The 13,756-nt window shown below is 44.0% G+C and overlaps 1 protein-coding gene across 1 annotated transcript in view; it reads left to right on the forward strand.

Annotated features, from left to right (window-relative positions):
* Nucleotides 1–13,756, forward strand: part of DNHD1 (dynein heavy chain domain 1) — a 78,118-nt gene that overhangs the window by 45,722 nt on the left and 18,640 nt on the right. The window contains 6 exon segments of the mRNA XM_077759548.1: nt 1,466–1,591; nt 1,897–1,994; nt 2,096–4,979; nt 5,184–5,361; nt 5,536–5,728; nt 5,990–6,278. Coding sequence (XP_077615674.1) covers nt 1,466–1,591; nt 1,897–1,994; nt 2,096–4,979; nt 5,184–5,361; nt 5,536–5,728; nt 5,990–6,278 — 3,768 coding nt within the window.

Consider the following 13,756-nt stretch of genomic DNA (forward strand, 5'->3'; position numbering starts at 1 on the left):
CCACCACATCCACCAATCCCTGCCAGATCTGGCTTCTCTAGCCAGGGCCCCATTCTTACGGAACAGCCTGAGACATCAGTCTGTTCTGAGACAGTGTCTTCCATGTAGCGCCTGTACTATCTTAATCTTGGGAGCCCCCTCCTCCCTCCCTCCTGCCCAATGCCTGGACCCTTCAGCAAAGGTCCTTCCCTTTCTGGGTGCACTAAGAAATCCCTCACAGTCATGTCTCTCCATTTTCCAGTGCTCTTTCCTCTGGATTGCATCCTGCTGTCTGATCTCTTGCCCCATTCATTCACTCTTTTGTCATTCTTGCATCAAACTTACCTGCCTTCTCTGAGCCAAACACAGGAAACCCTGAGATTTACAGACAGAAGTCTTGTCCTCCAGGAGCTCCTAGTCCAGTGAGAGAGGATGACAGAATAGAGATAAGTGCATGATGGAGAATCTAACTGAGGGCAGTAGAATCTCAGAAAGCAGACCAGCTTCAAAGAACCGGAGAGAGTCAGAGGAATCTTTCTTTCCCATAGATAAAGCCTCATTTCTGACTCCTGAAGGAGCAGGAGTTTGCCAAACTTACAAGGAGAGAAGGGCATGCAGGACAGAGGGAACAGCATATACACAGGCACCCAAGTTGGTATAGTTAGGGAACTGCCAATAGAGGAGAAATTCTCTTATCCAATCCACTTGAAGCTCAACTGGCAAATTCACAGTTAAATAGGGAGATCATAAAATATGATGTATATATGGCTTAAGATTTTTACTTTAGCTTAAAATGTATAAACATAACTTAGCCTAAAGACAAGGTCTTGACCTTGATTTGCAGTAACTGATAGAAGTTCCTCGCTGCTTTTCCTATGTTACTGCATTGTCCGCTGTTTCCACTTTCAGTTTCTTTAAAGTTGAGCAATGACATGAAGACACTTGTGAAGTTGCTGGAGTCCAGAATTTTTCTAGACTTTATTATAGTTTCCCAATTTTTAAAAATTAACTGACCTAGAGGTACCTGGGTGTTTCAGTCAGTTAAGCAAATGACTTTTGATCTCAACTCAGGTTTTCATGTCAGGATTTTGAGTTCAAGGCCTGTGTTGGGCTCCCTGCTGGGTGTGAAACCTACTTTAAAAAGATGGGCATATATCTAATTTAGTATCATGTTTTTATCAGCTCACCTTTACTAAAGGCTTTCCATAGTTTCCATAGAACCAGCAATTCTTCCTCACCCATATTTCAGTAGTTAACATAATATTAGATCAAATTCTGTAATTAAGATTATAACTCACATGGGCAGGCTTTAAACACACTCTGACTCTAGGTGAGCATACTTTCCAACTAGTGGAAGAAAAAATATTTGAGTCTTCTAGAGAATAGCTTGAGAACTGTGAGTTTCAGTGTAATTTGGGTATTCACCACCCTTGCCTTGCCCCATCTGCCTGCCAGCTCAGCTCAGCTAGAATCTACTCTTCCTCAGATTACAGCAGCCTACAGGATTCCATCCAGGAAAGTCTTCAGGTATTGTTCAAGATCCTGGCCATCCAAAAGTCAGGAGACTTAAACAAAATAGCTTTGGAGTGGGTCACCATCATGCATAGCCTGAGTGAGTACAGGCCTTTAGCCCCGCGAGTGGGTGGGATCTAGGGAGGGAATGCCCAGAGGGATGGGGTGAGAGGTGGGGGTTGGGTGGGGAAAGACCAGAAGGATAGAGTGAGGAACTTCTTCCTATTTCTTGGGCTCTGGTGACCAGGTAAAAGTTTATTTGTAGTGCAGGTTTACTCTCCAAGGAAGGTGCCTGATTCCTGCTGAGTATTTTGGGGTGGAGTACCCTGAGAGGTCAGGGCCAGCTGGATCTTGCAGAAGCTGGAACCCTAGTTTCCTTCCAGTGTTCCTCTGGTGTTCACACAGGTACCCTGCTGGAGGTGTGGGTGACTTTCCAGCAGAAGTGGATTTTTCTGAATAAAGTGCTGTATGAGATGAAGATCGAGTTTCCTAGTTCCAACCTGGTAGGGAAGCGGGGTGAGGCAGGTGGACAAGGACTACTGCATAGTGGGGCTTATCATGGGAGGGAGAGCTGCTTTCACTTTTACTCCCTCCCTCACTGCAGAACTCCCGGTTCAAGGCCGTGGATGACCAGTATCGGATCCTGATGCAGACCTCTGTAGCTGATCCCCTGGTTCTGTCACTCGTAGTGCCCAGCATCAAGCGGAGCCCTCACTTCCAAGGCCAGCAGCTACAACAACTGCTGCGAGCAGGCTCGGTGGAGCTGGAGGGCATCATCATGGCCCTGGAAAGCGTGCTCTATGGGGTGTGCACTCACTTCCCCCGCCTCTTCTTCCTCAGCAATAGTGAGCTGGTAGCCCTGCTGGCTGCCCCGCCGGAGTCATGTGAGGCCCAGCTCTGGGTACGACGCTGCTTTCCTCATGTGTATGCTGTGAGCTTTAAGTCCAGCCCAACCGACAAAAACACAGATGACCGGGACTCAAGCCCAAAGCCATCTACTCAGGTGGAGGCATTTGCAGTTCTTGGGGCAGGCGGGGAGAAGATGAAGCTGCAGGGGTCCATTCCTCTACATCCAGATCTCCCCAAATGGCTGGCCCATCTGGAGAAGTGCCTGCGTTTGGCACTGGTGCACATGCTGCAGGGCTGTGTGGCTTCCCGTCTCGCTCTGGGCCCATCCCTAGATGAGGCCTTCAAGCAGCTGCCCCAGCAAGGCCAGCTGCCCCTGCAGCAGTGTGTCCACCACTGGCTAGACTTAGTCCAGGCCTTCCCTTGGCAGTGTGTGATGGTGGCAGAGGAGGTGGTATGGCGGGCGGGGATGGAGGAGGCTCTGCTCAAGGGGAGGACCCTGGCCATGGTCCCCACACATGTGCGCAAGCTTGAGGCACTGGTGCATTTTATACAGGCTCAGAGGGCCCCCCAGAGTGGACAGCCCCTGCCTTCTGTCCGCCAGACCAGCCTGCTCAGTGCCCTGCTGGTCATTGCAGTGACTCACCGGGATATAGCACAGCTCTTGCAGGAGCACCGTGTCAGTGATCTGACAGATTTCCACTGGGCCCGCCAACTCAAATACCACCTGGGTTCACCTCACACTGTCCCCCAGAAACCCCTGCAGAGTCTCAAGACTATTGCATCTACTGAGACTTCTCTGTCACCAGCTGCATGCTGGATAGATGTGCTGGGTCGGTCCTTCCTGTACAATTATGAATACCTGGGTCCCAGACTAGGGCCTCTCCCCAGCCTGCTGCCTGAACGGCCAGCCCTGGTGCTGTTATTGGCCTTGGAGGAGGTGGCCTGCGGGACTCTACTGGGCCCTGAAGGAGTGGGCAAGGCAGACACAGTGAAGAGCATGGCACGGGCCCTGGGACGCCAGCTGGTGACGATGCCCTGCCTGCCTCAAATGGAAGCCCAAAGCCTGAGCAACTACCTGAACGGGGCCTTGCAGGGTGGTGCCTGGCTACTGTTAGAGGAGGCTCAGCGCCTCCCCCTCGGCTTGCTCTCTGCCCTGGGGCAGCGCCTCGCTGAGCTGCACCACCTCTGTGCCCCACTATACCAAGAGGCCTCCCAAAGCACCAGCAGTGTTGACCCCACACACCCCCAGCTCTTGGGCAGTGGCTTCTTTGAGAAACGTCACGTGTACATACGCGTTGGCTATGGCTGTTTCCTGACGCTGCGTTCCCTGAGTCCTGCTGTGCCTGCCAACCTGCACCTCCTGCTGCGGCCTGTGGCACTGACACTTCCTGACCTGCAGCAAGTGGCAGAGCTGACCCTGCTGGGTGCAGGGATGCAGAATGCCTCCCGCATGGCTTCCCGCTTATCTAAATTTTTCTCCCTAGAGCGTGAGCTTGTGTCTGCATCCCTGCCCTGCCGCTTGCCATTGCTTAAGCAGGTATTAGAAAACATGATACAAGATATAAATGTGACCAAGGAGCCCAAGTCCCAGCAGCCCTATAGCCTAGCTGTCAACGAGGAGGATGCCCTACTGCGTGCCCTGCTACACTCACCACTGTTCAGCATCCTCAGTGGTGTCCGCCTGCACGACCTGCAAGAGCTGCTCTGTGGGCTCTTTCCTAATGCCCGCCAGGTGCTGGCAGAGCCCGTGACCCACACGCTGAGGAAGCCATTGCTGGTGGGGGAACTGCAGCAGATAGGCCTTCATCCCAGCCCTCAAATTTTGGAATCCCTGGAGCAGCTGAACCAGGCTCTGGGCCGGGTTTCAGGTGTTTTGCTCCTGGGCCCTGCAGGCAGTGGCAAGACCACTTGTTGGCACAGCTTATTTAAGATCCAGAATCAGCTGGCAGCCAGGGAGGACACCTCAGCTCAGGGCTGCCAGGCAGTGGAGATCACCCACCTGTATCCCAATGTTCTCAGCCCACAGGAGTTCCTGGGATGGCTAGAGGGCCCCTGCTGGCACCATGGCGTCTTCCCCAGGCTGTTCCGTGCAGTCAGTCCATGTAAGACGGCAGGCCCAAAGGGCCCATCACAGGAATCGGTAGCAATCCAGCACTGGATAATATGTGATGGGGTCACCAGTGCTGCCTGGCTGGACTCTATCACTTGCCTCCTGAGTGATGCCCCCCAGCTCAGCCTCCCCAACGGTCAGCAGATAGCACAACCCCCAGGTACCTTTCTCCTGATGGAGGTGGGAGATGCAACAGATGTGTCCCCCACAGTGGCAGGCCAGTGTGCCCTCATCTGGTGTGGCGGGGAGCAGACTTGGCAAAGCATGCTTAATGTCCTGATGGCAGCCCTGCCCCATGAGTACCGCCTGCAGCCCCAGACAGTCACTGAGCTCAACTGCCTGGCTGAAACACTGGTGCCAGCGACGTTCCAGTTCCTCACCCGCCAGGGTGCCAGCTCTCTGCTGCAGGTTCATGGGCAGCAGGCCGTTTGCCCGGGTGTGGCCGAAGTCACCAGCTTGGCCCGTATCCTGCGTGGTCTGCTTGACCCCCACCTGTACATAGAGGAAGGGGAGAAGGCACTTGTCTCAGGTGAGGGGAAGGGAAGGGAAGGGATGGCTTGGGACATGGGGCTTTGAGGACAGCTGGCATACAGCTGGGGCCTGGGGCCTGGGTTCTTTACTGAATTTGGGCCTGGGGACCAAAAGTTGGCAGCAGAGCCAATCTCTCCTCACTTCCTCCACCCCCCACTTTTTCCTCCCTGGGCTCCTATTCTGGCCATGGTGACCTTAGCAGAGGACCTCAGCTGTAGTGATCCTGTGGCCCAGAGCTTCAAGTCCTCAAAAAGCAGCTCACTGAACCCATCCCAGGTTGACACTGACGATGTACCAAATAAGTGCAAGGAGCATTTGCTGGCTGTCAGCAGCTTTCTTTTTGCATTGATCTGGGGCTTTGGAGCCCACCTTCCCTCCAGGTATCTGCAGGGGTGGGGCTGGGAGTGGGGAATACAGAGAGCTGAGATGGACTGGCACATAGGAGTTAAAACCCAGGTGACATGGCTGTTGGGGGAGGGTGGAATATGTGAGTGTGTCACAAATGGAATTGTTGTAACTATCTGACACTTTTGCCCATACATCCATCTGAATAGGCTCTGGCCCCTCTTTGATACCTTCATGAGGGATTCTCTTAGTTGCCTCTGCAACTACCCAGAAACACTGCCTTCAGTCTTGGTGTTTGATCTACATGTATGCCCTGAAAATGGGACACTGGTACCCTTCACTGGCCATTACCTGGGCAGCCGCATCAGAGGAATTCCAGGCACCTTCAACCCTTCTCCCCAGGTGTGAAGACAATTGGGCAGCAGCTGGGCTTGGGGCTCAAGGACATATCCTGGGGGAGTCTATGTTCTGGGACCAGCCGAGGCTCCCCCACCCCACCCCATCCCATCCCTGCTTCCATTCTTTGATATGTTTTCATAATCACAAGGATATATGAAGTGTTCTGCAGGTGCAGCTTTAAGACAAGACCCCTAGACCTTTGCTTTCAGCTAGATTACTGCCTAAACTGGCACTGCCCCAGTAAGCCCTGCTCCTGTCCTGCAGACTGAACGACTCTTATACGTGGTGGACCTGCTGCTATCAAAGGGATACCCAGTGCTGCTGGCTGGAGAGGCGGCAACAGGGAAGTCAACCTTTGTGGAGTTGCTGGTGGAGCCACATCACCCTTACACGTACAGCCCCATCCACCCTGCCTTTAGTCCCACCCACCTGCGCCTGCTGCTCAGTCAAGGGGTCCAGGGCCAAGTACAAGCTGTTCCATCGCCTGGGCCACACCTGAATTCTAAAGGCTCCCTCCTCTTCCTGCTGGAAGATCTGCACCTGGCCGCTTCTAGTAAGTAGCTGGGCAGAGGAAGAAAGGAGTCATGGTGAGCTCTGAGACTGTAAAATCCCTAGCAATATTTATTGACTCCCAATTAGACACCTACAAACCAAACCTCAGCGTCCCATTCTTTTTTTTTTTTTATATTTTTATTTATTTCTAGGAGAGAGAGAGACAGCGTGAGCAGGGGAGGGTCAGAGAGAGAGGGAGATACAGACTCTGAAATAGGCTCCAGGCTCCGAGCTGGCAGTCAGCACAGAGCCCGACACGGGGCTCGAACCCACGAACAGCGAGATCATGACCTAAGCGAAAGTCGGACGCCTAACCAACTAAGCCACCCAGGCGCCCCTCAGCGTCCCATTCTTAATATCCTCTCATTGAAAATGTGCTCCCTGAACAATCACACTCCTCTCATGGCTTCATCCACCAGCTCTATGCTTTGACTACTAAATCTTTATCCCTAGGCCAGGCTTTTCTTCTAAGTGCTAGACCTGTTTATCCAGCTACTTACTATCTATCCCTACCTTGATGCCCCACTGGCCCTTCAGACTCAACACTGAACTCATCATCTGACCCCTCAATCCTGTTCCTGTCCTCTTAGTAACTAGTACAATCATCCATCCAGTCTCTTAAGCCAGAAATCTTGTTGACATCTCCCCCTTTCTTACCGAAGTCCAGTCACAATGTCTCTCAATTTTGCATTCTAAATATCTCTCAAGTCTTTCCACTTATTTCCATTCCATCTTCCCTAGTTCAGTCAGTCATTACCTGGAACTTTGGTGAATGCTCTTGCAAGATTCCTTGTGATGAGGCTTTCCTCTCTTACACTCTGTACTCTAACTGAACTCAACTATGTACAGCCATTCAGTAACTCAGGCTTCCTCTAGCATCTGGGATTGCTCTCTTCTCTGTGTTCCCTCTTCTATGTATCTGGCTAAGTCCTTATTCTTTACAAATAAGCTTAGGCAACATAAAGATCTTCCAGGATGGGTTAGATATTCATCTCATGCTCTGTACAAAAACCTGTGACAGCCATGGTTTTATGATTGTGTGTTTACTTCTTGATCCTTTCCACTACACTCTGAGCTTCATGAGTAGAGAGATTTGTCTTATTCATTCTGATAGACCAACAGGAAGTGCTCACTAAGAGTTTAAGCAACAAAGATTACAAAGGAAAGGGGAAATTGTGATAAAATTCTGGGACACTGAAGTTTAAAGTTTCTGAAGTGATGATGACAGGTTTGAATGTGGCCATGGGATATGCCCATGGGAATTGGCAGAAGTGAAGTATAAGTACAGGATAATGCAGTCAAGGAAGTCAGTGGGCTAAAGCATTACCTGGATTATCCAGTTAGACACTGAAGTCTTTTATGAAATGTAGAAAACTTGATTCAGGTTGCATACACACTTAATAATAGGCACAATTTATTGAGGACTATGTGTTACCCGCTTTATCTTTAGTTCTTATAAAATCCTATTATGATGGAAATTTGTTATGATCATTTTAAAAATGAAAAAACTGAAAGATTTTTATAACTTGCCGAAGATACTCTAGTCAGTAAGTGTCAGTACCAAAATTAAAATTTAAGTCTGTGTAGCAACAAAACCTATAATTTTCTGCAACTATCTTATTTGGCCCTTTCAGTGAATTTGCACAAATAATCAGACTGTCAGTGGAAAATAGGGCAAATTCAGATCTGAATAACAGCCGAGACGAAATTTCAGCGGGAAGACTGAAAACATTGCAAGCAATGTTGTGAAGTATATTTCAGCTGGCAGTGTAATAGATGTCCTAGGGTGGGGGTGCCTGGGTGACTCAGTTTCTTGGGCGTCTGACTTTGGCTTGGGTCATAATCTCATGGTTCATGAGTTTGAGCCCCACCTCAGGACTCTTCACTGACAGAAAGATTATTTCTCTCTCCCTCTCTCTTTCTCTCTCAAAATAAATAAATGAACTTTAAAAAATATTTTTTAAAAAGATGCCTGAGGGTGACAGCCAACAAAACATCTAGTATAAAATTAAAAAATTAATAGACATACAACAAAACAAAAACTGTGATCCAATGTCTAGAGAAAACAGTCAATAAAAACTGACCTTGAAATGGTCTAGAAGTTGAACTTAGCAAATATTTTATAGCGGCTATTATAAGTAGTCAGATACTTAAAGAAAAATATGATCTTAATGAGTGAATGCGTAAGTAATCTCAGCAAAGAAATAGAAACTACCAAAGTAACTAAATGGGAATTTCAGAACTGGAAAACACAATAACTGAAATGAAAAAGTCACTGCATGGTTTAATAGCAGATTAGTGATAACAAAAGTCAATGAATCCTGAAGAACAGAAAAATACTGAATATGAATACAGCTTCAGCATAACACATGTATAACTGGGGTTCCCAAAGGAAAGGTGAGTGAGAATAGGTCAGAAAAAAATCTTTAAGGAAATAATGACCAATATTTTCCTGAATTTCTTGGAAAATACTGACTTTCAGCAATAGAAAACTCAGTTATCCCCAAGTAAAATAATAAAAAGAAAACCACACCTAGGCACATCATAGTCAAATAGCTGAAAATCGAAGAAAGAAAAACCTTGAAAGTGGTCAGAGGAAAGATTAACCACATTATGTACAGATGAACAATATTAAGAATGATGGTTAACTTCCCATCAGAAACAACAGAATCCAGAGAATGGCGGAACAACATCTTTAAGGTACTAAAAGGGGAGGGGGACCTGTCATCTTAGAATTCTCTGTCCAGTAAAGATATTCTTCATAAATGAGGATAAAATAAAAATATTCAGAAGCATCAAAGCTAAGATGATTTACTGTTGCTAGAGCTGCACTGTAAGAAATGCTAAAAGATGTCCTTCAGGCAGAAGGGAAATAGAGTTGTATGGAAACTCAGATCTATGGAAAAGAAGGAAGAGCACCAGAAATGGTAAAAAAAAAAAAAAATTACCAATTGCAAAAAATTTTAATTGCCAATTACAAAAAAAATAATTTTTAAATCACTTTTTAAAATAAAAGTAATAACATTTTTGGCAGAAGTAGAAAATAACCTGGAACAATAGCAAAAATAGGGTGGGGAGCAATGAGTAAAAATTATACTATTGTAAGGTTCTTACATTCGTGAAATGTGAACTAGAAAGCAAGGAAGGTCACGCATGAGGTGTGAAGTGGCACAATATTAATTCTAAGTATTGATACATTAAGGAGGCATATTGTTACACTAGAAAAATCACCCAATAATAATAGCAGAGTATAATTTAAAATTCATAATATTTTAAGTGCAAAATAAGTATGTAAAAGGAAACAGGAAATGAGCAATAGAGTAATTTTTAAAAAGAGAGACAAATAGAAGACGTATAACAATATGACGGACTTTAAACCAACCATATGAATAATTATAGTAAATGTAAAGTCCTAAGTACTCCAAAAAGTCCTTCAAGACAAAGGGCATTACCAGAGATAGAGAATTTGACATCTCAGAATTAAAATATTTATCTTATTTTTTTAATGTAATTTATTTTTTTAAATTTACATCCAAGTTAGCATATAGTGCAACAGTGAGTTTAGAAGTAGATTCCTTAATGCCCCTTACCTATTTAGCCCATCCCGCCTCCCACAACCTCTCCTGTAACCCTCTGTTTGTTCTCCATATTTAAGAGTCTCTTTTTTTTTTTTTAATGTTTATTTTTGAGACAAAGAGAGACAGAGCATGAGTGGGGGAGGGGCAGAGAGAAAGGGAAACAGAATCTGAAGCAGGCTCTGAGCTGCTGAGCTGTCAGCACAGAACCTGATGCCAGGGCTCAAACCCACAAACCATGAGATCATGAACTGAGCTGAAGTCAGATGCTTAACTGACTGAGCCACCCAGCTGCCCCAAGAGTCTCTTATGTTTTTGTCTCCCTCCCTGTTTTTATTTTTGCTTCCCTTATATTCATCTGTTTTGTATCTTAAAGTCCTCATATGAGTGAAGTCATATATTTGTCTTTCTGTGACTAATTTTGCTTAGCAAAATACCCTCTAGTTCCATCCATGTAGTTGCAAATGGCAAGATTTCATTCTTTTTGATTGCCGAGTAATACTCCATTGTATATATATACATCTTCTTTATCCATTCATCCATTGATGGATATTTGGGCTCTTTCCATACTTTGGCTATTGTTGATAGTGCTGCTATAAACATTGGGGTGCATGTGCCCCTTTGAAACAGCATACCTGGATCCCTTGGATAAATACCTAGTAGTGCAATTGCTGGGTTGTAGGGTAGTTCTATTTTTAATTTTTTGAGAAACCTCCATACTGTTTTCCAGAGTGGCTGCACGAGTTTGCATTCCCACCAGCAGTGCAAAAGAGATCCTCTTTATTCACATCCTCGGCAACATCAATTGTTGCCTGAGTTGTTAATGTTAGCCATTCTGACAGGTGTGAGGTGCTATCTCATTGTAGTTTTGATTTGGATTTAACAGATCATGAGTGATGTTGAGCATTTTTTCATCTGTCAGTTGGCCATCTGGTTGTCTTCTTTGGAGAAGTGTCTATTCATGTCTTTTGCCTGTTTCTTCACTGCATTATTTGTTTTTCTGGGTACTGAGTTTGGTAAGTTTTTTTATAGATTCTAGATAGTAACCTTTTGTCTGCTATGTCATTTGCAAATGTCTTCTCCCATTCCATTGGTTGCCTTTAGTTTTGCTTAGAATTAAAATATTTAATTAATATTTAATTAATTAATCAAAAAGACATAAAAGTCCTAAATGTGTATGCACTGGAAACAGCTTAAAAACATACAAAGAAAAAGAGCCTGGGTGGCTCTGAAGTCCAACTTCAGGTCAGGTCACAATTTCATGGCTTGTAGGTTCAAGCCCTAAATTGGGCTCTGCAGTTAAGCATCCAACTTCGGCACAGGTCATGATCCCATAACTTGTGGGTTCGAGCCCCACATCAGGCTCTGTGCTGATGGCTCAGCCTGTTTCAGATTCTGTGTCTCCCTCTCTCTCTGCCCCTCCACTGCTCATGCTCTGTCTCTCTCTCTAAAGTAAATAAACAAAACTAATTAATTAAATAAACAAACAAACAAAGAAAGAAAAAGAATGGATAGAAATGAGGGACAAAGAGCAAGCCCAAAATCACTGTAGGAGATTTAATACTCCTCTCAATAACTGATAGAACAGGAAAGAGGAAATAAGGATATAGATCTAAATAACACTATCAACTATATTTACATTTACCGAACATCATACCCACCAATTGCAAGAGGCACTTTCTTTTCAAGTGTATGTGGAGTATTTTCCAAGATAAATAATAACGCCGGGCTATAAAATAAGTCTCAACAAATTTCAAAGGATTACAATTTGTAGAATATTTTTTCTGAACTACAATAATAAAACTCAATAACAATAATACACCTGGAAAATTTCCAAATTCTTTGGAATTAAACCACACACTTCTAAATAACTCATGCATCAAGGAAATCACAAGGGAGATTAGAAAATATTTTGAACTGAATAATAATGAAAACAAAACATACCAAAATCTGTGGGATGTAGTTTAAGCAGTGCATTGTGATCAAATAGACTATATTCCCAGAATGTAAAGTTAAGTCAGCATTCAAAAATCTGTGTAATTTGTGACATTAACAATAAATGAGAAAACATGTAAGATCATCTTAATAGATAAAGAGAACGCACTTGATAAAATTCTACACTATTTATGGTAACTCTCAGCAAACTAGGAATAGAAGGGAACTTTCACAGTTTGATGAAGGGCATCTATTAAAACCTACAGCTAATTACATACTTAGTAGTGAAATATTGAACACTTTATAAGATCAGTCACAAAGCAATAGCGTCCACTTTTCACTGTTTCTATTCAGTGTTGCACCAGAGACCCACATCAGTGCAATAAGAAAAAGAAATAAAATCCTTTAAAATTGGAAAAGACAGACTAATACTGTATTTACTGGCATATAACATGATTTTATTTTTTCTTAATTTTTTAATGTTTATTTTTTGAAACAGAGACAGCAAGCCAGGGAGGGGCAGAGAGAGAGAGGGAGGGAGAGAGAATCTTAAGCAGGCTCTGCAATTTCAACACAGAGCCCGATGTGGGGCTCGAGCTCATGAAGTGTGAGATCATGACCTGAGCTGAAATCAAGAATCGGACACTTAACCGATTGAGCCACCCACACACCCCAACATGATTTTCTACAGAGAATCCTGAGTAGCCTACACCACCACCAACAACAATAAAACAACCCCACAGAACTGCTAGGATGAATAAAGTGTATTTCATTTAGCAGGGTCATAGGATACAATCTATTGAAATCATAAGTATTTCTATATCCTAGCAACAAACTACTGGCAATCAAAAATTTTAACTGTAGTTTAAAATATCATCTGAAACAAAATATTTAGGAATAAATTTAGAGATGTACACTGAAAATCACTAAATATTGCTGAGATAAAAGATACTTAAATAAATAAAGAGATATACCATGTTCGTGGGTCAAAGGAGTCAATGTCATTAAAGGGCTCATTCTTCTTCCCAAATTGATCTATAGGTTCAGTGGAATGCCAATCTAAATCTGAGCAGGTTTGGGGTTTTTTGTGGTTTTTTGGTAGAAAATGACAGAATTGATAGGCGTATTCTGAGACTTATATGGAAACATAAAAGACCTAGAAGATCCAAAACAACTTTGAAGAAGAAGAATAAAGTGGAAAGGCTAACACTATTTCAAGGCTTATTTCAAGAGAGTGGGGTATTTGTATAAAGACATGGATACAGACAGACTAATGGAATAAAACAGAGAATCTGATATAATCATATATAGTCAATTGGTTTTCAGCAAATGTGCCAAAATAATTCAATGGGGGAAAGTAAAGTCCTTTCAGTGAAAGGAATTGGAACAACTACATAACTGTTTGGTGAAAAAAAGGAACGCTGAATCCTACCCCATGACATGGACAAAAATTAATTATAAATCAATTAAAGACCTAAATGTAAAAGCTAAAACAATAAAACTTTACAAAAAATGTTAGAGAAAAATCTGTATGACCTTGGTTAGAAGCAATGATTTCTTACCTAATTACAAAAATGTCATACCAATTTCAAAAATCGGATTTTGTGAAAATTAAAAAACCTATGCCCTTCAAAAGATACTGTTAAGAAAGTGAAAAAGTAAGCCACAGGCAGAAATACGATATCTGACAAAGGACTTATACTCAGAATACATAAAAAAAGCTCTTACAACTCAATAAAAAGACAAACTCCATTTTTAAAAGTGGATAAAAGAATAGATACTTCACAAAAGAAAGATTTGTGAGTAGCCAAGAGCACCTGTGGCAGCATTATTCTGCACAGTCAAAACCTGGAAACAACCTAAATGCCCATCAGCGTGTCAGTGGGTCTACAAGTTGTGGTATCTTTATAATGGAATACTACTCCAATAAAACAGAACAAACTGATACAGGTGAAACATGGGTGAATCT

Source organism: Crocuta crocuta, unplaced genomic scaffold, assembly GCF_008692635.1.
Source record: "Crocuta crocuta isolate KB4526 unplaced genomic scaffold, BGI_CrCroc_1.0 scaffold43, whole genome shotgun sequence".
Classification (NCBI taxonomy): domain Eukaryota; kingdom Metazoa; phylum Chordata; class Mammalia; order Carnivora; family Hyaenidae; genus Crocuta; species Crocuta crocuta.